At 43.2% G+C, this 26,753-nt stretch overlaps 1 protein-coding gene across 1 annotated transcript in view; it reads left to right on the top strand.

Annotated features, from left to right (window-relative positions):
* The window catches only part of FBF1 (Fas binding factor 1), a gene marked incomplete in the record, with an annotated part of 244,589 nt that extends 222,515 nt beyond the window's left edge, over positions 1-22,074 (top strand). Inside the window, 5 exon segments of the mRNA XM_073606133.1 lie at positions 3,159-3,335; positions 4,910-5,047; positions 7,882-7,999; positions 18,126-18,244; positions 21,871-22,074. Coding sequence (XP_073462234.1) covers positions 3,159-3,335; positions 4,910-5,047; positions 7,882-7,999; positions 18,126-18,244; positions 21,871-21,951 — 633 coding nt within the window.
* Positions 22,075-26,753: the final 4,679 nt, after the last annotated feature.

Raw genomic sequence — 26,753 nt, 5'->3', positions numbered from 1 at the left:
ATTGGTGCATGCAAGTACCTGTGTATGTCTTCAGATCAATTCATGCGTGCCTGTCTGTGTACAGAGAACCTTAAAGTGATACAACACACTCCAGTTTTTTAGGCACTTTCAGCAGCTGATTTAATCACTTCGTGAGTATGCAGCTTCTTTATCTTTTAATCCTTGCCTATGTTCCAGTCTATGCAAGTGCCATGACTGTTGTCCCTGGTTTCCAGGGTGGCTCCTTTTTTCTTGCAGCACCCTACCTTGCACCATTGCATGCAGGAACTAGTGTTGTGTGCACTGTGTGATTCAATAGGAATGCATGACTCCGTAGCCTAAGATGTCAAGGCACTCCACTGCTCCTCTCTTTCTAAAGCTAGCGTCACACTATTGTGGTTTCCCTGCAGCCGCCTTTGCAGAGACACAGCAGGCCATTTATTTAAATGGGCTGCTGTACCTACAGAAAATCCAGGAAAAAGGTCCCTGCACCTGTTTCAAAAGCACAGTGCTATGTGGTTCCCAGAACAGGAAAACTTGCTGCCCTTTCCATTGAGTGGAGATGCCTTTAAGAATTAATGACGCCCCCCACGTGTCTGCATGTAAATCATAGTCTTTCCATCACCAAAAAGATGCTGCTGTTAGCAGACTCACACCTGCATAGATGTGAATCCTGCCTCAGTTAACAGACTGGCTAGATACTGTACTGTCCACTGTTAACTCTTTTCTATGAAGACCAGACGTTCAGGGAAGCAGCACAGAGAGCAGGAGCCATGACCATTGAAAGCAGTAAACTGCAAGTGCTGGAGTAAGAATTTTAACAAATAGTTTATTGGGGAAATGTTCATTTTATTGTGCTCGATGTGTTGGGTGAAAAAAATGTTGAGGGTTTCATTCTATAATTTCTCTCAAAGGTTTGCACTAGGCCATGCTTCCTGTTGTTCTAACAGGCAATGTCCGAGCCATTACTGGGCTCTGTGGTTTAGGCACTAGGCTGGAACACAGCAAGGGGTACTAGATGGGTGGAGCTTAGCGATGAATTGGACCAAAGTTGAGGTGTTTTGGCAAGTCTGTTCCAGGGTCCTCTCTAGAAAAATTGATTTCTCTCTAAACATAGGTACTTAAGCAGGCACGACAAGTAGTCTGCATTTTACCAGTATTTGTAGGATGTGGCAGGTTCGCTTTAAATAATCCATTTCAATGAAGCTGTACTGGTGCTCAGTTGATTGTCATGCCATGTTCAAATTTAATGTGAAAGGAGAAATTAATATTTAGATAAAAGGGGCCTCTAGGCTTTATGGTCAGCTTAAATAATGCTTGTGGCCCTAGTCAGGTAATCTGTGCTTTTGGTAAAATAAATTCAGGTGCACTACTGGTGTCAAAAAACCACAATGGTTAAAGATTCACCTTCATCCTAAAATCCATAATATTTAAATGTGAAATAAATTGATTTACAAATATTGTGAATATTAAATATAGCCCTGAAAAATTAATCAAACAATATGTGTTTCTGTGTAAGTAGTCCTTCCTTCAGCTAGTGGGATTTCATCTCCTTTGGTGTTTGTACAAGCCAAAACACAGTGAAAGAAGGGAGATATGCTGGACCCCTATTACGGGGGTCTTCAGAGCTTCTCAGATGCCGGATCTTACAGGCAGGAACAGCTGATTTTACTTGCAGACTTGGATCTGCCTTAGATTCTTCCTGAACGCTGGAATTGCCGTATCATGAGCTGGGTCTCAGATATGCTGGACCCCTATTACGGGCTTCTTCAGAGCTTCTCAGATGCCGGATCTTACAGGCAGGAACAGCTGATTTTACTTGCAGACTTGGATCCGCCTTAGATTCTTCCTGAGTGCTGGAATTGCCGTATCATGAGCTGTGTCTCTGTGAAATCACTTGTTACATGCAGGGAGAGATCAAAGGAACAGAGGATCCTCCATAGTGTAGTACGTAAAGCTCTTTATTAAAATTAATGGGTAGCTGACATCTAGAGCAAAGGCAGAAAGTTCAAAAACGAACAGCTCGGCCGCGGTGAGGCTTAGCCAGCTGATGTGTGGTGACGTCAGGTCCCGTGGCTCCGTCCGATGCGGCGTTTCTCTGTGAGAGGCTTCGACTGCGAGAGGACAGCATATCTGGTAAGCGGCCCCCCCTTCTTTCACTGTGTTTTGGCTTGTACAAACACCAAAAGAGATGAAATCCCACTAGCTGAAGGAAGGACTACTTACACAGAAACACATATTGTTTGATTAATTTTTCAGGACTATATTTAATATTCACAATATTTGTAAATCAATTTATTTCACATTTAAATATTATGGATTTTAGGCTGAAGGTGAATCTTTAACCATTGTGTTTTTTTGACACCAGTAGAGCACCTGAATTTATTTTACCATTTGACAACCATATATTCTGGGTTTTTTTTGGTTGCAGCGCTTTTTTTTTGTCAAAACTTTTTTCAGTATTTTTTGTTATTGTTTGTTTGTTAATATTTGTATTAGCATTTGTCTTAATTAAGGTATAACATCATTGTAGGATTTTTGGGGATAGCGCGGATTGCTGTGGGTTCATTAAATCTGTGCTTTTGAAAATTCCTGCACTAAGCAATTTAAATAAAAACAAGAAAAAATATACCTGGTCTCCAAAAAAAAAAAATTCTCCTTTTAGTTAGTTATACTTTTGTCCTTTAAAGCTGAATTCATTTTTATTTAGTTTTGGATAGTGTGGAGAGGAATTAGAACACCTGTCACATTCTTATTGCTGTCGGTGTCCCCTTAGGGAGATTCATCCTCTCTTTGTCCAGTTTACCATTATCACCGAGAGTGAAAGTGAAAATCTCAAATTTTTACTTCACCAGAATAGGGATAGAGGGGAAATCTTCCAATGGGGATACCAGTTTGGTGACAGCTAGGGATATTAGAGAGGTTTTCTATCACTTCCTGTTTTGGCTATGTGACAGGAAGTGAAGAGAAATCTCCCCAATGAACACAGATGGCGAAAAAAATCTGACGGGGGTTATACTGTAACCCTCTCTTATTCTATGCAAGATGGGAAAGAAAAAACATTTTGCCATTTTAGTTTTACTTTAACAGCACCTGAAATAGCTAATTGTGTTTACTAAACTTCTTTAATAAATTACAAAACTTACAGTATGTATTTGTGTAATTTTCTCCTACTTAAGGAACAGGCTGAGCTGAAGATACAGGCCGCCGATCTGCGCAACAAAGAAGAGCAGCTGGCTGCAGCTAGGGAGGCACTAGAGAAAGAGAGGCATGAGCTGCGACTTGAAAAGGATCGGGTGTATGCCACCGCCATGCGTGTGCGCCAGCGAGCAGAGGAAGTAGAAAGCATGAGCAAGGTACAAAGTTACATATAGCTTTTCAGTGCTAACACCATAGCAATATATCCTTGGAACTGACGTTTGTGTATGCTACATACACATGCAATTTATTTTAAGATGTCATCACAGGACAAGAAACCACAGACAGAAATACAAACAGTTGTAACTTTACCCACTCTACATTCTCATCACTTCTCCTGATATTTGTTTTTAACCCTTTACTGCTATATATAAAAATAAATGAAATATTTCTCTGGAGCAGGGCTTTAAAATAAGACTTGTGTGTCAGTCATCCCTCTGACTTTTCAGCAGCCAGTGAAGCCATGGGGTTTACTAAAAAGAAATAGACTGTGTCCTTTGCAAGTGCAGTTGCCCCAGAGCTTAGGTAAAGCTTCTCTTTGCAAAGAATACCCAAGCACATGCAAGGAAGAAAACAGCATTTTTGCTTGAATATGCTTGAATTAAGGAGGTCAGCAGAGCTTCCAATAATTTACTAAGCTCTGGAGCAACTACATTTGCAGAGAGCACAGTCTATTTGCCTTTAGTAAATCAACCCCCATGTGTTATGCCTCATTTGACATTCCTTTGTGGGTATGGGGTACTGTCAATATTATAGTGAATTGCTTTAAGCACAGTTTAACATGTATTTACCAAGATGGGAAAGGGCATCTCTCACTTACCAGATGCATTTAGGTTTAAAGGGTTACATCCAAGGGGTGCTGGGCTGGGACTTCAATGTTTTATTGATACTGAGTAGTAAAGGGAAAGAAGGTGATCATCCAAAAAGTTCACTGGCACTGGTTAGGCGGCTCATGTCTCCAAGGGGTACCCGGGAACATCACTCAGGGCCTAAATCCTATAGAAGCAGCGCCAAAGCAAATTCATAAACGTGTCCAAAACTGCTTTATTAATTCACAAAACATCCAAAGTGTTTTGGGGAAAAATGTGACCCCCCCTTCATTAGGGCTACAAGAGAAATATGAAAAAAACTGCAAACCAAAGCATTATAGGATCCATATCAACTTTTACATATTGTCTAAAACCAGCATAATATGAACAATGCCAAATACAATGCCCTGCATATAAAATGATGTATGTATGTACCACATATAATAATTCAAAATTATATAATGGTCTAATAGTATATTATCATATAGTATATCCTAAATTTATCATGTAAAAATATAAGAACAAACCAACATATTACCAATGAGAGTTCAGTAAAATCAAGATCACTGTTAAAACAAATACAACTTACACTGCCCAAAATGGTCATATGAATATCAAATATGAATGCTTGGACAATTATTGATGAGATTTTAAATGAATGAATATTTTTCTAACATATACACATAACCTTGTACAGCAAAGTTAAGACAATAGTTCAATATTTATAGAATTTACAAAGCGTGCCTGTTATACAAATGAAGTACAAGTATCAAAGTCATCTTCTTCAATACTTGGGTATAGGAAATTGTTCAGGAGAGGCATCAACTTTACTTATTTTGCTTAGAAACTAGTGCTTCTGTGCCATCTTGTGGTAGGAATATATAAAACAGTTAAAAGTACCATTTGTCTCTCTTTTTTTCAAGCTGACCTTGCAGCGTCAAGAAGAAGGGGAAAATGCCTTGGTTGAGGCAAAGAAGGTGGAATCTGGACACCAAGACCGTCTGAAGGCCATTCTGCAACAACTGGAGAGGTTGAGACAGCAGGAAGAACATCTGATGGAGGTAAGCAGATTTTTTTTTGCAAGAGGGAGCTTCCTTTTAATAAAATCTATATCATGAAAACATTGGCTGAAGAAATAATTACATTTTGGGATTGATTTACTAAAGGCAAGTAGATTGTGCACTTTTCAAAGTGCAGTTGCACTCTGCATGTTCAGTTGCTCCAGAGCTTATTAAATGAAGTAAAGCTTCACTTTGCAATAAAAACCTAGTCACGTGGAAGGGAAGAAAAAAACAAAACAAAAAAAAACCCCGCATTTTTGCTTGCACATGATTGGATGATGGAAGTCAGCAGACCTTCTGCTTATTTCCTAAGCTCTAGAGCAACTGCACATAAAGAGTAAAATAGCTCCTAGTAAAATCAAAAATGCCCCATCCACCTCAATCTCATATATTCCCCTCATTCCACTAGTGGGAATGTATCAATGCCGGAAAAAATTATGCCTCACCTGTAAATTCGTGAACCACGGGCAAAAATACTTCACCATCAAAGGAAAAACATATACAATAAAAGAATTCCACAATTGCTCTAGTGAATACATGGTATACTGCCTGACCTGCCCATGTGGCCTGTTTTATGTGGGCAGGACTATACGCACCTTACGCCAACATTTTGGCGAACACAAGCGCTTCATAGAAAAGGGCAGTGACAAACATAGTGTCCCTCTCCATTTCCTGAAAGAACACCAAAAATCAACCAAAGGCCTCCAAGTCTGGGTCATAGAGGCCATTCCCAGAGACCTTCCAACTGCAGAATGTTTTAAACGTTTATGTCAGCAAGAAACGTACTGGATATATTCCTTGAACACTCTTTCGCCGGGGGGACTCAATGAAGAAATAGAGACACACTCCTTATTGTAGCTTGACCCCCCGCTATATAGATATTTTACATATTTTTTATCGATATATCCTTTACTAATATATATATATATATATATTAATATAATTTTTTTTTTACCAATATTTTTACCCTTGACTATCGATCCTTGCCCCCTCTTTTTAGACCTTTCCCACTGGGTTCATTTTCTGTTACCCTGGCATAACTTGGGGGATAAAAAACTTTTCCCCATCCCTCTCTACTTTTTATCCCATAATGTGCTCCATTGTCCACCAACAATGCATCCTTAATGCATTTTTTTAATCGCATTTTTTAATCCCATTTGTGACACTTTCTTTTTTTTACCAATCTTTTATTAAAGTTTTCTTTTTATATAATAGTCGCTTATTAAATCAATGATCCTTTTTAAATAAAACATTTTTTCTTTTGCACATGAAACTATTGACTCTGAACATATTTTTTCCCACTACCAACCTTTGTTTATTTTTTACATCCTTGTTTTCACAATGCGGGTCCGCTGGCTGTTGTGGTTCCACAGTGTGGAAGTTCCACCCACATCCCATCAGTCAGATGTCCTGTACTTCCATTTAAGTTGCTCTCCTCCTGAGAGCAAACAGGCCAGTAGAAGGAGCTGTGAGCCCCGAGCGCGTAGCCTGTATTATCTCCTATCTGTGTCTGGACACTTCCTGTGCACCGCTGACATCACTTCCACTTCCGGGTTCCAGGGTGGTTAGCGTGGAGCTTCCACACACTGGACACTGCTGTTAAGCCTCTCTCAACCAGGAACCAACATCCCCTGAGGTGAAGGACTGCCAGTGAAGCCTGCACACCAGCACATCCCAGGACAACACAACCCCCGATGGACATCGCCACCCCATCTGAACTGACTTACCAGTAAGTGTATGTATTACACCTTCACCATATAATAGTGTCAGCAGAGTTGACGCCTCCACACCCCCCCTTCCCTTTTCAGTGCTATGCTCACAGAGGCTATGTACACCCTCTCAGGACGGCTGCCTCCTTTCTCCCCCCCCCCCTTTTTTGTTCTAACATTAATGTTCTATCAGAACCATCATTATACAATTCCATTCCTGACATCACAAAATCTGAGCGCCGGAAAACCTTTCTTCTTCGCACTTTGCAAAGTGCACAGTCTACTTGTCTTCAGTAAATCAACCTCTTTGTTGGAGGTCTGAGGCCTTGTGTTTAACCACTTGTTGATCGTGCTATAGCCAAATGATAGCTAAAGCTCAGTCCTCTAGTTCTGGAATGCCGTCATATGACGGCTGCCCGTGATCACACCTGCTGCTGACACTGCTGATCCCTGATTGGGGTTAAAGAGCCATTCATCGGCTCTTTACCACGTGTCCATTCACAGCTGATCATGGAGGTAAACAGATGCCGGTAATCGGCACTCCTTTCCTCATGTTGTGTCGGCATGAGGATTGAAGAAGAGAGCCGATGACCGGAATCTCTAAAAGGGACATGTACACTAATAATCAGGGCACTGTTTATCAGTGTCCTGATTTATCATTGCAGTCCCACCAGTGCTGCCAATCTGTGCCCACCAGTGCTGCAAATCTGTGTCTACCATTGCTGCCAATCAGTGCCCACCAGTATCTCCTCATCAGTGTCACCTATCAGTTCCACCTATCAGTGCTGCCTCATCAGTGTCCATCAATGTGGCCTCATCAGTGAAAGAGAAAAATTACCTGTTTACATTTTTTTTTTCTTTTAGTCTTTTTTTAAACCCAGTGGTGATTAAATATCACCAAAAGAAAGCTCTATTTGTGCAAACAAAATTTTTATAATTTTTTTCACACACAGTGTTGCATGACTGCGCAATTGTCATTCAAAAGTGCAACAGCGATGAAAGTTGAAAATTGGCCTGGGCAGGAAGGGGGTGAAAGTGCCTTTTAGGCAAGTGGTTAATTGTGCATATATGTTCTCCACTTTATTTTGTTTTTCATTATCTTCCCCACCTTGTAACATATCTTAGGAACGCAAGAATCTTGCCCACCAGAGAAGACAGTTGAACCAGCTACGCCAGGGACTGCCCACTGTTCAAACAGAAGCACAACAGGCAACATCAGTATCTGAATCTATACATCTTAATGGTAGGATAGTCTGTACCAGTAAAAATTCTGTAGATCCTCTTCAGTTCTGTCATATAATCATTTGCTGTATCATGACAACGCACCACAGCTTCACATCTCACAACTATCAGGTCACATTTAGCATGCTTTTAGATATGGATAAGTGAGTTGAAGATCCCAGTACTGTAAACTGTTTTAAAGGGTAACTTCACCTTTTCATGAAAAATGAAAAGTTAACCTAACTCCAAGTATTCTGGCCACCAAACCGGACTTCACTATAATACATGGCCCCAGAGTGAGTATCTATCATAATGCTCGCAATGGCAAGTGCTCATTGGTCAGCGCAACCATGTGACCGTGCTATCCATTGAGAAGTGCATTTAGAGCTTCTTCTGGTAAAGTGTCCCAGAAGAAATAAGCACTTCTCATTGGTCACATGATCGTGCTGACCAATAAGCACTTATCATTGCAAGCATTATGATGGACACTTACTCTGGGGCTGTGTTTTGTGGTGTGCAGTTTGCTACAGGCAGCACAGAGCATCATGACTGAAGCTTAAAGCAGTAAAGTACATGGCTGATGCATCAGCAGAATCTGTAAAGATGTGTGCAAGATCTTCAGCTCTGGTGAACTCGGCTAGACGTGTTCAGACCCCCCCCCATCGGCCCCCCAAAAATAAATGACATTCTCATCCCAGTGGGGGGAAGGTTATCTTCTTTTAACCCATAGTGGGAAAAGACAAACACAAGCCCATTTGTGAACAACGTCATCGCCCAGGGATACAGTTTGGTGTTCTCGGAAACCCCTCTGAGCAGATTCTATATCGCCAGTCTTCCAAAAGACAAAGAAAAAGCTTCCGCAATGGCGAGGTTACTCTTTGCAGACTCCAAAAGCCAGGTCCTGACAAACCTGCAGGTGACTCGGGCTCACCTGAAGAGCTTAGGTTGGCTCCTAAATTTGGAAAATTAAAATCTAGTCCCAGCACAGGAGATGAAGTTCCTGGGATACACAATAAACTCGGTACTTCAGAAAGTCTTTCTTCCACAGGAGAATATAGAGAAGGTCCAATCTGCGGTAAAGCAGGTTCAAACCAATCTCTCTGTGTCTGTTCGGACAGCTATGGCAGTTTTGGGACTTTTCACGGCATCCATTCCAGCCATTCAGTGGGCCAGACTACATTCCCGGCCACTCCAGATGAACATCCTTCAAAGATGGTCACACTAGGAGCCTCTAGAAAAACAAATCGGGCTCACCTCAGACATAAAAAGAGTGCTCTGGTGGTGGTGGGATTCGACCAACCTAACAGAAGGTCTTCCCTGGGTCTTTCCCCTGGACAAACTTCTAACGACGGACGCAAGTGCTTGGGGAGCCCACTTGGATGGCCAGACCGCACAGGGTTCCTAGTCCAAAGCAGAAGCCCGGATGTCTTCAAATTGGCAAGAAATAAATGTCATCTTCCTCAGACTCCTATCCTTTCATCAGTTAGTCATGTATTGAAACATGGAGGAGCCAGGAGCAAAGAGCTCTTAAAGCTAGCCAGCCAGTTTCTTTCCTGGGCAGAACGAAACATGGCTTCACTGACGGCGATCCATGTGAAGGGGTCCCAGAACCTTCTAGCAGATCTGCTAAGCAGAAGGAAAGTAGTAGTAGCAGAATGGAGCATGAATCAGGAGGTCTTCCTGATGGTCACCAAGGCATGGGGTCAACCTCAGATAGATTTGTTTGCAAGCCAGCAGAACTCAAAAGTGCGGATGTTTTTCTCACTTCACACTTCATTTCACTTCGTGGCTCTGCTAAATCTAGCCTCTAAACCTCTCTGGAAGCTACCATCCAGAAAAAATCTGCAAACACAGGGGACCCTGAACCATCTGGAAGCACATCGACTACAACTGACAGGTTTATAAAGAGGACCTCCTAAGAGCCAAGGGCCTGCAGGAAAAGCTAGTGAATACCCTCCTCTCCAGTAGGAAAGAAGTGACACGGCTATATACGTTAAAGTATGCAAAAAGTTTAACTCCTGGTGCTCTCCTAAAGGTTTCCAGGTCAAAAGTATAGTTTCAGTCCTAGAATTCCTCCATGACGGAATGGAGAAGGGGCTGGCAGCAATCACCCTTAACTCAGCTGGCGGCTCTTTTAGTTTTTTTTTTTTTAAAGACTGTATCCAAAGAAGTGTTAATTTCTAGATTTTTTAGAGCTCTTGCACGGAACAGGCCGTTAGCCCTTAAACTTTTTCCCAACTGGGATTTCTCTGTTGTGTTGCAGGCTCTCGTGGAGGATCCTTTTGAACCCCTGCAGGAAGCATCCTTAAAAGATTTAGTTCTCAAGACGTTAAGGGGAAGAGAGGGGAGAAGAGATCAGCACTGTACAGGGGTGCATCTTTTCTCCCCTTCCTCTTTACAATGCAATCGAGCAGCAGCTCTTGCTGTCAATCAGAGGAAGTAGAGGGCAGGCCTAAATCCTACTGTGTAAGTCTATGGAGCGCGGCTCCGTAGACTCACAGCTTGAGAGAGCATGTTTGACTACCTCTCCTCCTAGCCAGCAGCTGGCTATGGTAGTCCTGCAGAAGTAGAGGAGAAGTCAAGTTCGCCTTCGGGGACCCCAGAAGAGGAGGATTGGGGCCACTCTGAACAATATCACTGCACAGAGCAGGTAAGTGTATTATGTTTGTTATCTTAGTAAATAAAAAAAAATTGAGTTTAGTAACACTTTATGCCTTAAAAAAACACCTTTGGGTGAGAGGGCACTACAAGGCCTTCTCCTGTGATCTTGGTAACTCTGAAGAGAAATCTTGCAAGAGGTCTCTACAGCACTGTGATTTGGAATCCCAAAACTTTCTGTAAAAAGCTGGGGTCTGTTTTTTAAATCTACCTTTCCTGCTTACCCCTTTTTTTTTTTTTTTTTTACATGGGGTAGAGGAGAGGGGCTAATCTTGCATTTTCACACTTTTTGAAGTAAATTTTGCCAAACAATTTCAATTTTTCTTTTTTCTCTGAAGATATTTTTTGGAATGGACTGTGAAGATAAACAGCAGTCTAATGTGGTCATCTCTCTGTCACTCTGCTCTCACCTATTAACATGCACCCTGCACAGCTTCTTCCTCTCGCAGCTTTAGATCTGTTGCCCAGAAATTGGAAGGGGGTGATTCCAAGTCAAATTCTGGCACTTACAGTGGGGACAGAAAGTATTCAAACCCCCTTACATTTTTCACTCTTTGTTATATTGCAGCCATTTGCTAAAATCATTTAAGTTCATTTTTTTTTCCTCATTAATGTACACACAGCACCCTATATTGACAGAAAAACACAGAATTGTTGACATTTCTGCAGATTTAAAAAAAAAAAAGAAAAACTGAAATATCACATGGTCCTAAGTATTCAGACCCTTTGCTGAGTATTTAGTAGAAGCACCCTTTTGATCTAATACAGCCATGAGTCTTTTTGGGAAAGATTCAACAAGTTTTTCACAACTGGATTTGGGGATCCTCTGCCATTCCTCCTTGCAGATCCTCTCCAGTTCTGTCAGGTTGTATGGTAAACATTGGTGGACAGCCATTTTTAGGTCTTTCCAGAAATGCTCAATTGGGTTTAAGTCAGGGCTCTGGCTGGGCCATTCAAGAACAGTCACGGAGTTGTTGTGAAGCCACACCTTCATTATTTTAGCTGTGTGCTTAGGGTCATTGTCTTGTTGGAAGGTAAACCTTCCGGCCCAGTCTGAGATCCTGAGCACTCTGGAGAAGGTTTTTGTCCAGGATATCCCTGTACTTGGCCACATTCATCTTTCCCTCGATTGCAACCAGTCGTCCTGTCCCTGCAGCTGAAAAACACCCCCACAGCATGATGCTGCCACCACCATGCTTCACTGTTGGGACTGTATTGGACAGGTGATGAGCAGTGCCTGGTTTTCTCCACACATACCGCTTAGAATTAAGGCCAAAAAGTTCTATCTTGGTCTCATCAGACCAGAGAATCTTATTTCTCACCTTGGAGTCCTTCAGGTGTTTTTTAGCAAACTCCATGCGGGCTTTCATGTGTCTTGTGTCTTGCACTGAGGAGAGGCTTCCGTCGGGCCACTTTGCCATAGAGCCCCGACTGGTGGAGGGCTGCAGTGATGGTTGACTTTCGACAACTTTCTCCCATCTCCCGACTGCAACTCTGGAGCTCAGCTACAGTGAACTTTGGGTTCTTCTTTACCTCTCTCACTTGCTCTGACATGCACTGTGAGCTGTAAGGTCTTATATAGACAGGTGTGTGGCTTTCCTAATCAAGTCCAATCAGTATAATCAAACACAGCTGGACTCAAATTAAGGTGTAGAACCATCTCAAGGATGATCAGAAGAAATGGACAGCACCTGAGTTAAATATGAGTGTCACCGCAAAGGGTCTGAACACTTAGGACCATGTGATATTTCAGTTTTTCTTTTTTAATAACTCTGCAAAAATGTCAACAATTCTGTGTTTTTCTGTCAATATGGGGTGCTGTGTGTACATTAATGAGGAAAAAAAATGAACTTAAATGATTTTAGCAAATGGCTGCAATAGAACAAAGAGTGAAAAATTTACGGGGGTCTGAATACTTTCTGTCCCCACTGTACATTGCTGTAATGATGTATTAATGAACATAGAGTTGCTTTAATATGTGACTTTCACTTCTTTATCGTACATCATGGGACACAGAGCCATAGTAGTTCCTATGTGGGTTATAGGCCACCTTTTGGTGATGGACACTGGCACACCCTAAGACAGGAAGTCCACTCCCTATATAACCCCTCCCACTACTGGTAGTACCTCAGCTTTTTCGCCAGTGTCTTAGGTGTTGGTCACGAGTAAAGATGTGCTATGCGGAGCTCCACTGGAATATTCCTTTGCTGAGGCAAGCTATGCAACCGGATCCATTCAAAGTGTCCTTTCAGGCCGAATTGAATGGTACCTGGGCCTTGTGGCGGAGAAATGTAATGCTTCTCTTTTTAGAGGGCTGGACCCCGGGATCCAGTGCTTTGTTTTTTTCAGCCATAAAGTTTCCAGGCGTGTGCTTTACAGGTCCAGGGGAGTGGAACCACCGATAAAAAGGGGCCCCAGTCCCTGAAGGTTTTTTAACGGAGCCCGCCATGAGGGGTGAAGATTGGGTCTGTTGGTTTTACCACAGAATCCCTGCGGCAGGATAAGGTAAGTGGTGATTCCTAGGGAATTTTACATTTTCTTATGGATTGCCTCCTTTAAAAGTAAATGTCATGCCTAAAGTCACCACGGGGGGCTGTAGAGAGCACGTACCTTGTTCATGCTTTCCTTCGATCGCTCTGTGTCAGCAGAAGCTGCAGACTTCCCTCCGGCTAGCAGTCCCAGGCTCTCCCTGGATAGGTAGGGGGAAGCCAGAACGATCGGCAGATGCACGGCACTTTGTCACCAGCTCCCCTCCTCGCCGACCTCCCCCCCCCCCCCCCCCCCCCCCCCCCCACACACACACACGCCAATCCCGTCGGATCGGAGGCCCACGCTCACGCGGGAAATCGCTCTTTTGAAAAGAGGAGGGGGCGGTGGGAAAATGGAGGGGGCGTGGCTTGGCATGGTGCGGTGTTGGCGTGCGGCAAGGCTTCATTTTGCTGACTGCAGCTGACGGAGGGACATGAGAGCAGAAGGGGGCATGTAAGTGGTGACACAGGTATTCCCTTGGCACATTTACTGAAGCATCAGGCTGAGCATTAATAGCAGCGGCAATTGCTGAACTATTTGCTCAAGCAGCGGGTGCAATTTCTTCTGGTAGTACCTCTGCATATGGTCAGAAAGGGATGTTGAAACACCCCAAAAAAGGGCTCAAAAGTGTCTCCCTCAAGCTCTTAAGAAGGTTAGTCTCATCTCTACAATGGCATCCTCCCTTGAGAGATCTGAGGTGGTTGGTCAGAGTGAGCCATCGGGGCCGTCAAATGTTGCAACTGTTTCCAACACTGCAGCCCCTGTCTATATTACTGAAGAGGTTTTTTCCTCTGCTATGATAGGATTGGAGGAAAGGTTAGTGGCTTTAATCGCATATTCCCAGAGTTGGGCAAAACGCGACAGATCCCCTTCCACTACCCGGGACCCTCAAACAGAGGAACTGGGGGGCGGGAGAAGACAAATTTCCCTCAGGGGACCGTGAAGAGGCTGATGACTCCTCTTCTGAGGGGTCAAATGCAGAAGGACCTCCTTCAGCTTCACAATCTGAAAGATAGATGGTGCATTTACAATCTTTTACTGAGTTGGTCCGCTCCACTTTTATGCTACCCTTAACAGTCGGTTGATAAGCCCACTTCTTGTTTGGGTTCGCTAAAGCCTCCTCAAGCTGTGCATGCCTTTCCTGTCCATTCATTGCTGTAACAGCTTATGTATTCTGAGTGGGATCACCCAGATAAGCATTGTTTTCCTCCCAAAAAGTTTTCAACACTTTATCCTATGGAGGAAAAATTCACTAAAAGTGGGAGGTACCAGCAGTTGACGCTGCTGTATCCTCTGTGGATAAAAGTTTGACTTGTCCGGTAAACAATACTCAAATGCTTGGGGATCCAACGGATAAAAAATTGGAATTCCTGTTAAACGCATTTTCTCTGGCAGGTTCAGTGACTCAACCTGCGGTGGCAGCAATTGATGTCAATCCTTGAAAGACCAGTTTAAACAGGTGCTCAAGGTTATCCCTGATCAGCAGGCCCAGGATTTAGCCGAGCTACCAGGTGCCTTATGTTTTGCAATACACGCTATGAGAGATTCTATTCTTCAGGCCTCGCGTCTTACGCTTGGGCTGGTACATATGCGTAGAATACTATGATTGAAAAATTGGTCAGCCAAAGCGCCTTGCAAAAAGCTCCTGGCTAGTTTTCTTTTCCGTGGTGAACGGCTGTTTGGGGATGATTTGGATAAATACATCCAAAAAAATTCTAGTGGAAAAAGTACCCTTTTGCCAGTTAGGAAAAGGAGTAAAGGTATTTCATTTAAACAATCGCCTTCTCCAGTGCCAGGGGCATCAGCCTCCAGGCAGTCACGACGGCCTCCGCTGTAAAGTTCAAGAAGTAAACCTCAGGGTCAACCCCAAGGACAAAAGAAGTCCTGGGGGAGGAAACCTACAAAACAAAATACTAAAGCCTCCTTATGAAGGGGCGCCCCCCGCTCGCTCGAGTGGGGGGAAGACTTCTGCAGTTCTTAAAGTGGATGTAAACCCGAAATTTTTTTTTTATATACTGTAGAGTAATAACATTTCCTATCATTTGATCCCAGTCTTGCCACACAAAGTTAATCCATCTCTGAGCAATCCTCTTTTATTGTTCAGCGAGATAAAACTTGACAAACTGAGAAAAACTTTGTCAAATCCTCCCCCTTGCTGTGAGTAACAGGTGATTTACATATCTCGTGCACCAGCCTAAGACACATGCAGGATTTTTTAATTTCCTCCCACTCCTTTCTTCAGCAGCTCTGCAAGGATTGGCTGTTCCACACCTCAGCATGATTTGGCATGCTGAAGTTATGTGGTTACTTTCCTGTATTTTCACTGGATGTTAGAGATCATAGCAGAAGTTCAGTGTTAGAAATACACAGGAGAAAATGCATATTGACAAGGGGAGTGTAGAGGTGGGCGGGGAGTCTACTAACATCACGACTCCACCCACCGAGCTCCAGACAACAGACCCACCCACAGAATATGCAGTTTTTCGGGTCTAATAACAGACAGGGGAGATATTTGACAGGTAAAGATACATGCAGGAGGCATGTATATCCTTATAGATAAGCCCTATGGCAGTAGTTTAGAAAGGATGTCATTGGGTTTACATGCACTTTAAGGGTCTGGCAGGAAGCTAGAGTTCCGAGAGTCCCAGTCTCCTCGTTTTCTCAGATCAAACGTTCCCAAGGATCCAGAGAATTTGCATTATGCAAAAATTGTGGGAAAAAATGACAACTTCAAAAAACTAACTATGCTTTTTACTAACTACCTTGGAATGTCTACTTTCCAAAAAGGGGTAATTTGGGGGGTATTTGTACTTTCCTGGCTTGTTAGGGTCTCAAGAAATGAGATAGGCTGTCAGTACATCAGGTGTGATCAGATTGGTCAATTTTCAGTGATTGGCACCATAGCTTGTAGATTCTATAACTTTCACACAGACTAAATAATATCCACTAATTTGGGTTATTTTTACCAAAGATATGTAGCAGTATAAATTTTGGCCCAAATTTATGAAGAAAAATTACTTATTTGAAAATTCTGTAAAAAAAATGCATTTTTCTTTGTTTTTGTTATAAAATTTTGCAGTCTTTTTTCTTTTATAGCGCAAAAAATAAAAAAACCCAGCGGTGATTAAATACCACCAAAAGAAGGCTCTATTTGTGTGGAAAAAAAAGGACAAAAATTTCATATGGGTACAGTGTTGCATGACTGAGTAGTTGTCATTCAAAATGTGAGAGCGCCGAAAGCTGAAAATTGGTCTGGTTAGGAAGGGGGTTTAAGTGCCCAGTGATTAATCCTCCGGTTAGGTCACCCCTGAACCCTTGGGACCTGAATTTAGTTCTGTCAGCATTACAGAAACATCCTTTTGAGCCGATACAACATATTCCTTTGGTCCTTTTGACAAGGAAACTCATTTTTCTGGTATCTGTATCTTCTGCAAGAAGGGTATCAGAGTTGGCTGCTCTTTCTTGTAAAGAGCCATATTTAATTATTCACAAGGGTATGGTAGGATTGCGTCCTCATCCTAACTTTCTACCGAAGGTAGTGTCAGGTTTTCATCTAAACCAGGATATTGTTCTACTTTCATTTATTTCCAGAACCCTGTTCTACGGAAGAGAAGTCACTACATTATCTTGATGTGGTGAGAGCAGTCAAATTCTACTTGAAGGCGACTGCTCAGATTCGAAAAACAGATGTTTTGTTTGTGTTGCCTGAAGGTCCTAATAAAGGACAGGCAGCATCAAAATCTACTATTTCTAAATGGATTCAGCAAGTAATTGCTCATGCTTATGGTTTGAATAGGAAGATTCCACCCTCTCAAATCATAGTGCACTCTACCAGGGCTGTTAGTGCTTTGTGGGCAGTGCATCACTAAGCCTCTATGGCTCAAATCTGCAAGGCCGCAACTTGGTCTTCAGTCCATACATTCACCAGATTCTATCAGGTTGATGTAAAAAGGCACGAGGATATTGCTTTTGGGCGCAGTGTGCTGCAGGCAGCTATATAAGTCCTCTGGTCTCATGGTGCCCTACTTTTGTTGTGTCTCCCTCCCCTCAGTTGGCATTGCTCTGGAACATCCCACATAGTAACTACTATGGCTCTGTGTCCCGTGATGTACGATAAACAAAATAGGATTTTTTGTAACAGCTTACCTGTAAAATCCTTTTCTTGGAGTACATCACGGTACGCAGAGGTCCCTCTGCCCTCTTTTAATACACGTATATTGCTTTGCAAAAAAAACTGAGGTACTCCCAGTAGTGGGAGGGGTTATATAGGGAGTGGACTTCCTGTCTTAGGGTGTGCTAGTGTCCATCACCTAAAGGTGGCCTATAACCACATAGTAACTACTATGGCTCTGTGTCCCGTGATGTACTCCAAGCAAAGGATTTTACAGGTAAGCTATTATAAAAATCCTATTTTCTGCCTGAATGTCAGCTTTAGAACAACACAAAACTGCTTCAGGACAGGTAAATAAGCACAACTGGTGGTTTTATTCATATGCCAGTTGTAACTAGAAGATGTTTTTTCCCAGACCTTGGAATTGGCATGCACCATGCAATGCACGGGGGAAGGAAAAAGCATTACTGCCCCTAAAATATGTGAATGGACCCTTTTTCTGTATGAATAATAGTTATTTTTCAGCATACTCAACAATTTAGGATGTAAATGTGGGTGTTGACTTGCTAGCAGTGGATGGTGACAGTAGAGCAGAGCTTGGTATCAGTAGTTTTTTTATTTTTTGGTGGGCTTTGGTGAAATATCAGGGATCTAAACAGGGGGAATCTGCACCACCCTGTGCGCACGCCTATGGGCCTACTAGATTTAGATTGAAACATTTTAGAAAATAACAAAAGGCATAGGACAAAACAGATGAAAGCCATTAAAGAAGCATGCAGACTGTTATTGTGTCTCATCAATGATAAAATAATCTTTCATGTACCTTTGTAACCACTATTATCTGTTTCAGCTGTGCCGTTTGCATGCTCCAGTAGAAAGTTCACCATCTCAGGAATTCGCCAGGACAAAGCTCCTCAGTCATCCGAAATCTATGCCGAGCTGGGTCTTCTCAGGCTGTCAGCACAGCAGGTATGGGCAGCACTTTTTAATATGATCAAGGCTAGTAAATGTGCTGCAGTTTTATCTATTACACTCATTTTGTTAAAGTTAATAACCTAGGTAGTTTTAAATTCAATAAAATTATTAAAAATCCACGCTTGGTGCACTAAAATAAAAATAAATAGAAAAAAAAGCATGACATATTATACCCTGATACAAGATATATGTTTGATCCACAGTAAACTTTGCAGCATTAACCTCCAAAATGATACCAACACAAACTTTAAATGAAACATGTGTTCAAATAAAATCCAATAAAGTGCCAAAAAATAGTCATATATAGTGCAAGAAAGTATCCTCTTCAGACTCTTTTTCAGCATCAGAATTGAGAATCCCGTAACACAATCTCCACCACCAAAAGCACCAAAGACTCTTTGCAGAACGTTGAAGAATTCAGGAGGTCAAGCCACACTTGTGTATGGAAATTCTCATACAGGAGCCGTGAAACCTCCAGCCTACTTCTACATTGCTTTGCTCCAGTTTTGCTACATATCTTTAGCCTATACCTTAAAGCAGGTGAGGAGGCAACATATCACCTCCCCCACACCACCTGTCAAACACGCTCAGATTGCTTTTCAGAGGAGCAGCAGTGCCTGCTGCACTTGTAAATGAGCACTTAGTTGCATTCGGCAGCAGCATCCTTAAGCCTGGCACACACTACAGGTACAAAAAACAGACAGCTCTGGTCGGGAGCCGCTGTACTAACCATGCAGGGTTAGTCCAGCGATCTCCCCCACTGAGCTGTTGTTTTCTGACAGGGGTACGGCCCCCCCTGCCAGAACAATCAGATCAGCGCTCTCTGCCATTGGCTGAAAGTGCTGATCTGGAGTCGGTCGTCTACTGGTTATCCAGCATGCACGTCCAACATACACACCAGTAGATTGTTGACCGGTATTTTTTGTATCAGCAAATGTCGCCCGACATTCTACCTGTGTGTGGACTTTAGGACTCATTCATATAAAGTTGGGGGAAGGGGGTGGTAAAACCCTGCGGTTGATGTGTTGATTTACCACCCCCAATCCCTACCTCCTTTAACTGTTGAGTCAGCAGCCAAAGGTGTACACATGCTGCAGCAGGAATCAGTTGAATAGATTGTGTTTAGCTGTCTGCTAAACACAGCCTATTCAAGTAAATGGGGCCACTCTGCAAGCGCCTTGCAACTGCATGCTTCTGTGAGATCCAAGTTAAAGCAAGTGGTAAGAAAGCAACACAACGCTGCCTGCTTTAACCACGTTTGCTGTACTGGACAAGGTTGCAGGGCATTTGCAGAGCGGCCTCATTCACTTGAATGGGTCATGCTTGGCAGGTGCTACACTTGCCAACCATGACAGGGCATATAACTCCTGCTGCGACATGTGTACACCCCTGGCCACTGCAGCTAAATGGGTGCGGTTGGGTCAGGGGTGGTCAAAACAAATCCTAACTATGGGGTTTTACCAACCCCCAAAATACAAATGTAAATTAACCCTTACTGTTCTGAGCCCCCTATAAGGCTGTTTTCACACTGATGTGCTGCGGTTTACCTGCACCTTCAGTGCATCTGCATCCTTCCTGGGTTAGCTGTGCTCTGCCATAGACTTCTATAATATCCTGCAGGTGTGGTGCACTTTCTGAAAGCACACTAAAACTCCTCATTCAGAAAGTGCACCAAACCCGCAGGATATAATTGAAGTCTATGGCTAAGTGCAGCAAACCCGCAGGAAAGCTACAGGTACACTGCACCTGCGGTGTGGGTAAACTGCAGCACATCAGTGTGAAAGCAGCCCTATACTATTATGCCCAGTGTATTGCTTCACACTGACCTGAAAATCTTTTCTTTCCTGCTGTTGGCACCACTCTGAAGACCGCTAGCCAGGATAAAAGGTGGCGTGCAGTGGGCATCACTCCGCATGGGACAGGAGCCAGCACTACAGTGGAGGCATTGGCTTATATGGCTCTTACTCCCTGCACAGTGGTGTAATGGATAGCACTTTCGCCTAGCAGTAAGAGGGGTTGCTGGAGTTTGCCACGACACTACCTGCCTGGAGTTTGCATGTTCTCCCTGTGACTGTGTGGGTTTCCTCCGGGTACTCTGGTTTCCTCCTACTACACTCCAAAGACATGCTGGTAGGTTAATTGGATCCTGTCTAAATTGTCCTTAGTATGTGTGTGTGTATGAATGTGAGTAAGGGACCTTAGCGTGTAAGCTCCTTGAGGGTAGGGACTGATGTGAATGTACAATGTATATGTAAAGCGTTGTGTAAATTGACGGCGCTATATAAGTACCTGAAATAAATAAATACAACTCCCAACTTTACAAGTAGTCCCTCTGCATTGCACTCATGCTCTGGGATGGTGGGTCAGTCCACAATCTACCAGTCACCTGGCCACGATCTATTGGTTGCTGACCCCCGTCTTAAAGGTTCATGTTTTTTCACCTTAATGCCTCCTATGCAATAAGGTGAAAAAACATTCGGCGATTGCAGGCCCCCTAGCCCCCCCTGTTTACTTACCTGAGCCCTCGAAAGTCCAGCGTCGAGAACGCGCTTGATGTCGGCCTGGTCTTCTCGGCTGTTCTTGGCTCTTCATTGGATAGATTTATAGCAGCGCAGCCATTGGTTTGCGCTGCTGTCAATCAACTCCAATGATGCGAGGGCCGGGGGGCGGGGCTGAGTCCTGTAGTCGGCAGCTTATGGACACCAGATACAGGACTCGGGAGCGGGCTCGCACGCTAACCCCCCAGGAGAGCGCTTCCCAGAGGGGGTTAGCTGATGCTGGGAGGAGCCGAGACAGCCGCCGAAGGACCCCAGAAGACGTGGATCAGGGCCACTGTGTGCAAAACGAGCTGCACAGTGGAGGTATGTATGACATGTTTCTTATTTAAAAAAAAAAAAGTGAAGCTTTACAACCCCTTTAAAGCAACTCTGTCGATTTTAAATTGAAATTGCTAAATCAAGGTATAGCTGCAAAAAGATTGTAAATACTAACCCTTCCTGCTAGCCCCACCCTCAAATGGTGCTGCAATCCTAACAAATTTTCATGCGAAGTTTGCAGGAAAACCATCACCTCCGGAAGTGTCAATATCCTGGGTCCCTGTCTCAAGATCCCTGAAACATCAAGTAAGCCAGTAATAGTTCATAAATTCTCACCTTTTATTGGTTGAACTAGATGGACTTGTGTCTATTTTCAACCTGACTATGTAACTTCCTGTGCTTCACTACTGGCCTATTACTGTAATGGGCAGTATCACTGACCATTTTTGAGGCAGGAGACGGCAGGCCAGAAACCAAAACCATAGTTGTTCAGTTAGTAGCCCCTACTCTAGAAGTGTGCGTGATATGCAACCATCTGGAGATGCCTAGTTAGTGTAATGAACACTTAACTTGATGTTTAGTGCCTACAGGTACACTTTAATATGTGTTAACTTTGAAATTAAGAACACCCTGAGACAGTCCTATTCAGGTACACATATCCTTCAGTAGAAAAAATGTACTCCTCGTCTTCCTGTACTGAAGCCTCTAAAAAGCAGGGACTTTGCACAACACATATTTACTGTCAGAAGGCTGAGCCAATTCTACTGTTAATCATTTGGTTACTTTTTTCCAATTCCATTTTAGGATCGGGACTTTCTAGAAGATGAGCAGCTTTTCCTAGAAGCTTTGAAGAAAACAAACATCTCCTACTCTCAGGCCGTCTGAGGATGTTAAATGAAAGCAAGATGTCAGCTTACCTTGTATCTCAAAAATCCCTAGTATTGTGTATTTATATTTTTTGTATATTTGTTTTTATACCTGCTCAATAAAAAGCCTTTCTATGATTCAGCATGCTTAAAGAGCCATAAGCTGAATTTGAAATCAGATTGGGGGAACAATAGAAAAGGTTATAGGATTAGCCTATACTGTGCTATGTAAATAGTTTTCACCTACAAATAGGGGCCAGAGATGGCTTTAGAGTGTCTCTAAAGGCAGAAGGTTTTTTACCTTAATTCATGCATACAGCCCCCCTTCCCTTATACTTACCTGAACCCGATCTTGATCCAGCGATATGCACAAGAGCAGAGACTCCCTCGGCTGTCTCTCATTGGACAGAGAGGCTGCAGTGGGAGCCATTGAAAAATATTGCAACTACCGCCATTTTATTCTCTAGGGTTTCTGCTAAAAAAAATAAATAGAATGGGGGTTCTAAGAAATTTTCTAGCAAAAAATATGGATTTTTACTTGTAAGCAACAAATGTCAGAAAGAGGCTTAGGCATTAAAGGGTTAAGGTCATCACAGAGGACAAGGGGGTACTCTACCTCTAGCGGAAAGGAGATTAAATCTCCAAATACAGAAAGGGTTCTTCACAGTAATGCTGCGTACACACGATCAGAAATGTCACCAGCAAAACTCCGATGAGAGCTTTTTGTCAGAAAATGCGACCGTGTGTATGCTCCATTGGTCTTTTGCTGGCGGAATTCCAGCCAGCAAAAGATTGAGAGCATGTTCTCTATTTTCCGGTTGGAAAAGTTCCTATCCGAAAATGCGTTTGTCTGTATGCAATTCGGACGCGCAAAAAATCACGCATGCTCGGAAACAATTTGACGCATGCTCGGAAGCATTGAACTTCATTTTCTCAGCTCGTCGTAGTGTTGTACGTCACCTCCTTCTTGACGGTCGAAAGTTCAGAGAACTTTTGTGTGACCATGTGTATGCATGACAAGCTTGAGCGGAATTCTGTCGGAAAAACCATCCAAGTTTTTTCTGACGGAAATTCCGATCATGTGTGTGCGGCATAAGAGCTGTGAAAATGTGGAATAGACTCCCTCAAGAGGTGGTTCTGGCCAGCTCAGTAGATTGCTTTAAAAAAAGGCCTGGATTCTTTCCTAAAGGTACATAATATACTGGACACTAACATTTTATAGGTAAAATTGATCTAGGGAATATCTGATTGCCTCTAGGGGGACCTGGAAGGAATTTTCCCCCCTGCTGTAGCAAATTGGATCATGCATTGCTGCTTTTTTTTCCTTCCTCTGGATCAACTGTGGGTATAGGATTGTGTATATGGGATTGTTTGGTTGTTTGTTTGTTTTTTTTGGTTGTCTAGATGGACTTTTTTCAACCTGACTGTGTAACTAAAATAAAAAAAATATTTAGGAACAAGACCAAAGACCACTTGATACTCCCCCAAAATGTGGTGTTCACATTAAGACTCCATCGAAATATGATGTCCACATTGAGACACCATCAAAATGTGACATCCACATAGTTACTCCCTCGAAATGTGACCTACAAATTGAGACTCCACCGTAATGTGATGTCCACATTGAGACTCCACTGAAATGCAATCCCAATCATCAGCTATCAACTCACCCTGCAGAAGAACCCCCAGTAATCCCAGGCAAGAGGAAAAAACTAGCAAAAGACAGCTTGAGACTCCGCCAACATGTGAAGCCTATAATGATACTCCACCAGCATTTGGAGACCACATTGAGACTGCACCAAAATGTGATCCTGGACATCAGCCATCAGTTTCCCCTACAGAAGAACCTCCAGTCATCATAGGCAAAAGAAAACAAAAAAAAAAACAAGATGAAAGGCAGTTTGAGACTCCCCAAAATATGGCGCTCACATTGAGACTCCACCGAAATGTGAAGTCCACAATGAGATGGCACCGAAATACGATTCCCACACATCGGCTTCCCCCTGCAGAAGAACTCCCAGTAATCCTAGGCAAACGAAAACAAAAAATAAGAGCAAGGCAAAAGGCAGCTTGAGATTCCACCAACTAGAGATGGGCTGAACAACCACATGTTTGGTTTGCGCCAGAATTCTGGAACGTCACAAAAGTTCGGACATGAACGACGAAACCCATTGAAGTCTATGGGCCCCAAACAGGAAAAATCAAAGGTCCCCATTTTTGGAAGGCTTATATGCAAATTATTGGCCATAAAAAGGGTATGAGGCCCGGTTACTGCCCTGGGGGACATGCACCAATGCAAAAAAACTTTTAGAAAATATTGTTTTTAAAGGAGAAGTGATTTTCAGCAGTGAAACAATAAGAATTAAAAATTCCTTTAAATATAGTGCCTGGGTGGTCCCCATAGTCTGCCTGTAAAGTGGCGCATCTGTATCGTGTATAGAACCTGCTGCAGCAAAACTGACATTTCTAAAGGGAAAAAATGTGACATTTAAATAGATTTTTCCCTGCAAGCTTTCTTAATTTAGTAAACAACGGCTTGGGGAACCAGTCTGTATGATGAGGCTACATTTTAATGCACTTGAAACAAGATTAGAGATTTTTTGGATAAATTCTGGTGTCTCTTTGGCAGACTTTGGATGGAAATAAAGTTTTGCATCACAGTGAGCAAGCCTTATGGGGCGTACACACGGTCGGACTTTTCAGCTACAAAAGTCCGACAGCCTGTCCGACGGACTTTCGACGGACTTGCGGCGGACTTTCTAACGAACAGACTTGCCTACACACGATCACACAAAAGTCCGTCGAATTCTTACGTGATGACGTACACCGGACTAAAATAAGGAAGTTGATAGCCAGTAGCCAATAGCTGCCCTAGCGTGGGTTTTTGTCCGTCAGACTAGCATACAGACGAGCGGATTTTTCGACCGGACTCGAGTCCGTCGGAAAGATTTGAAGCATGTTTCAAATCTAAAGTCCGTCGGATTTGAGGCTGAAAAAGTCAGTTGAAAGTCCGGAGAAGCCCACACACAATCGGATTACCAGCCAGCTTTAGTCCGTCAGCGTCCGTTGGACTTTTGTAGACGAAAAGTCCGACCGTGTGTACGCGGCATTAGGCCTCTTTCACATGAACGATCTGTTCAGGTCCGCCTGTCAGTTTTTTAGGCGGACCTGAACGGACCCTCCATAGACCTCTATGGAGCGTCGGATGTCAGCAGTGACATGTCCGCTGACATCCGACCCTCTCCGATCCGAAAAAGTGTAACGGAGGAAAAACCTACTTTTCCCCCAGTTTTCGGATCGGATCGGGTGACGACGGACTCTACGGTCCGTCATCCAATCCCCCATAGAGGAGAGCGGCGCTCTGACAGGTCCGTCGCTGCACAGTGTGCAACGATGGACCTGTCATCTGCCTGCTCAGCGGGGATCCACGGAGCGATCCCCGCTGAGCAAGCGGATGTTCACGGGGCGGATCATCGCGGATCTGTCCCATGTGAAAGGACCCTAATGTGAGGAAGCCAAATTATAGTACACTAAGGCCAAGATTAACAATTTAACCACTTCGCATCCAGGCCATTTCTGACACTTCGCTCCTACATGTCAAAAATCATCATTTCTTTGCTATAAAATTACATAGAACCCCCAAACATTATATATGTTTTTTTAGCAGAGACCCTAGAGAATACAATGGCGGTCATTGCAACTTTTTATCTTGCACGGTATTTGCGCAGCAATTTTTCAAATGCGTTTTTTTTTTTAAAAAACAGTTTCATGCTTTAAAAAAACACAAAACAGCAAAGTTAGCCAAATTTTTTTGCATCGTGTGAAAGATGAAGTTACGCTGAGTAAATAGATACCTAACATGTCACGCTTCAAAATTGCACACACTCGTGGAATGGCGCCAAACTTTGGTACTTATAAATCCCCATAGGCGACGCTTTAAAATTTTTTACTGGTTACATGTTTTGAGTTACAGAGGAGGTCTAGGGCCAAAATTATTGCTCTCACTCTAACGTTCGTGGCGATACCTCACATGTATGGTTTGAACACCGTTTTCATATGTGAGCGGGACTTACATATGCGTTCGCTTCTGCGTGCGAGCTCACGGGGACAGGGGCGCTTTAAAAATTTTTTTTTTTTTTTTTTTTATTGTTAATTTTACTTAAAATTTTTTATTTTGACAATTTTTAAAAAAAAATTTTTTTTGATCACTTTTATTCCTATTACAAGGAATGTAAACATCCCTTGTAATAGGAATATGACATGACAGGTCCTCTTTACAGTGAGATATGGGGTCAATAAGACCCCACATCTCACCTCTAGGCTGGGAAGCCTAAAATAATTAAAAAAAAAAAAAAAAAAACGATCACCGCTTCCCAGCCGAAGCGGTGCCATTTTTTTGAATGCAGAGGCCGGGCGTGATGTCATAACATCGCGCCCAGCCTCCGAACGATCATAGAGACTCTGGCGACCATTTGGTCCGCCAGAAATCTCTATGATGTACATCCGGCGCCGGCGGATCCGCTATCCGACTCACCGATCGCTGAGGTGAGTCGGTAGAAGCACCGGAGGGGGGGACGTCCCCTCTCGCCGCCCGTAAGAACGATCAAGCGGCGGAACAGCCGTTATGATTGTTCTTATGGTGTACGGAATCGCCAGATGAAAATGCCGGTATCTGAATGATGTCTGTAGCCTCAGGCATCATTCAGATATAACCCCCGAAAGTCGAGGCCGTCATATGACGGCCTCCGGATGCCAAGAGGTTAAAAAAAAAAAAAATCTGGTGCCTCTTTCGCAGTTTTTTGGATAGAAGTAACAGGTGTG

This window comes from Aquarana catesbeiana, linkage group LG12, assembly GCF_042186555.1.
Source record: "Aquarana catesbeiana isolate 2022-GZ linkage group LG12, ASM4218655v1, whole genome shotgun sequence".
In the NCBI taxonomy this organism is placed as follows: Eukaryota; Metazoa; Chordata; class Amphibia; order Anura; family Ranidae; genus Aquarana; species Aquarana catesbeiana.
The sequence above is the reverse complement of the archived record's forward strand: the minus strand, read 5'-3'. Positions and strand labels throughout refer to the sequence as shown.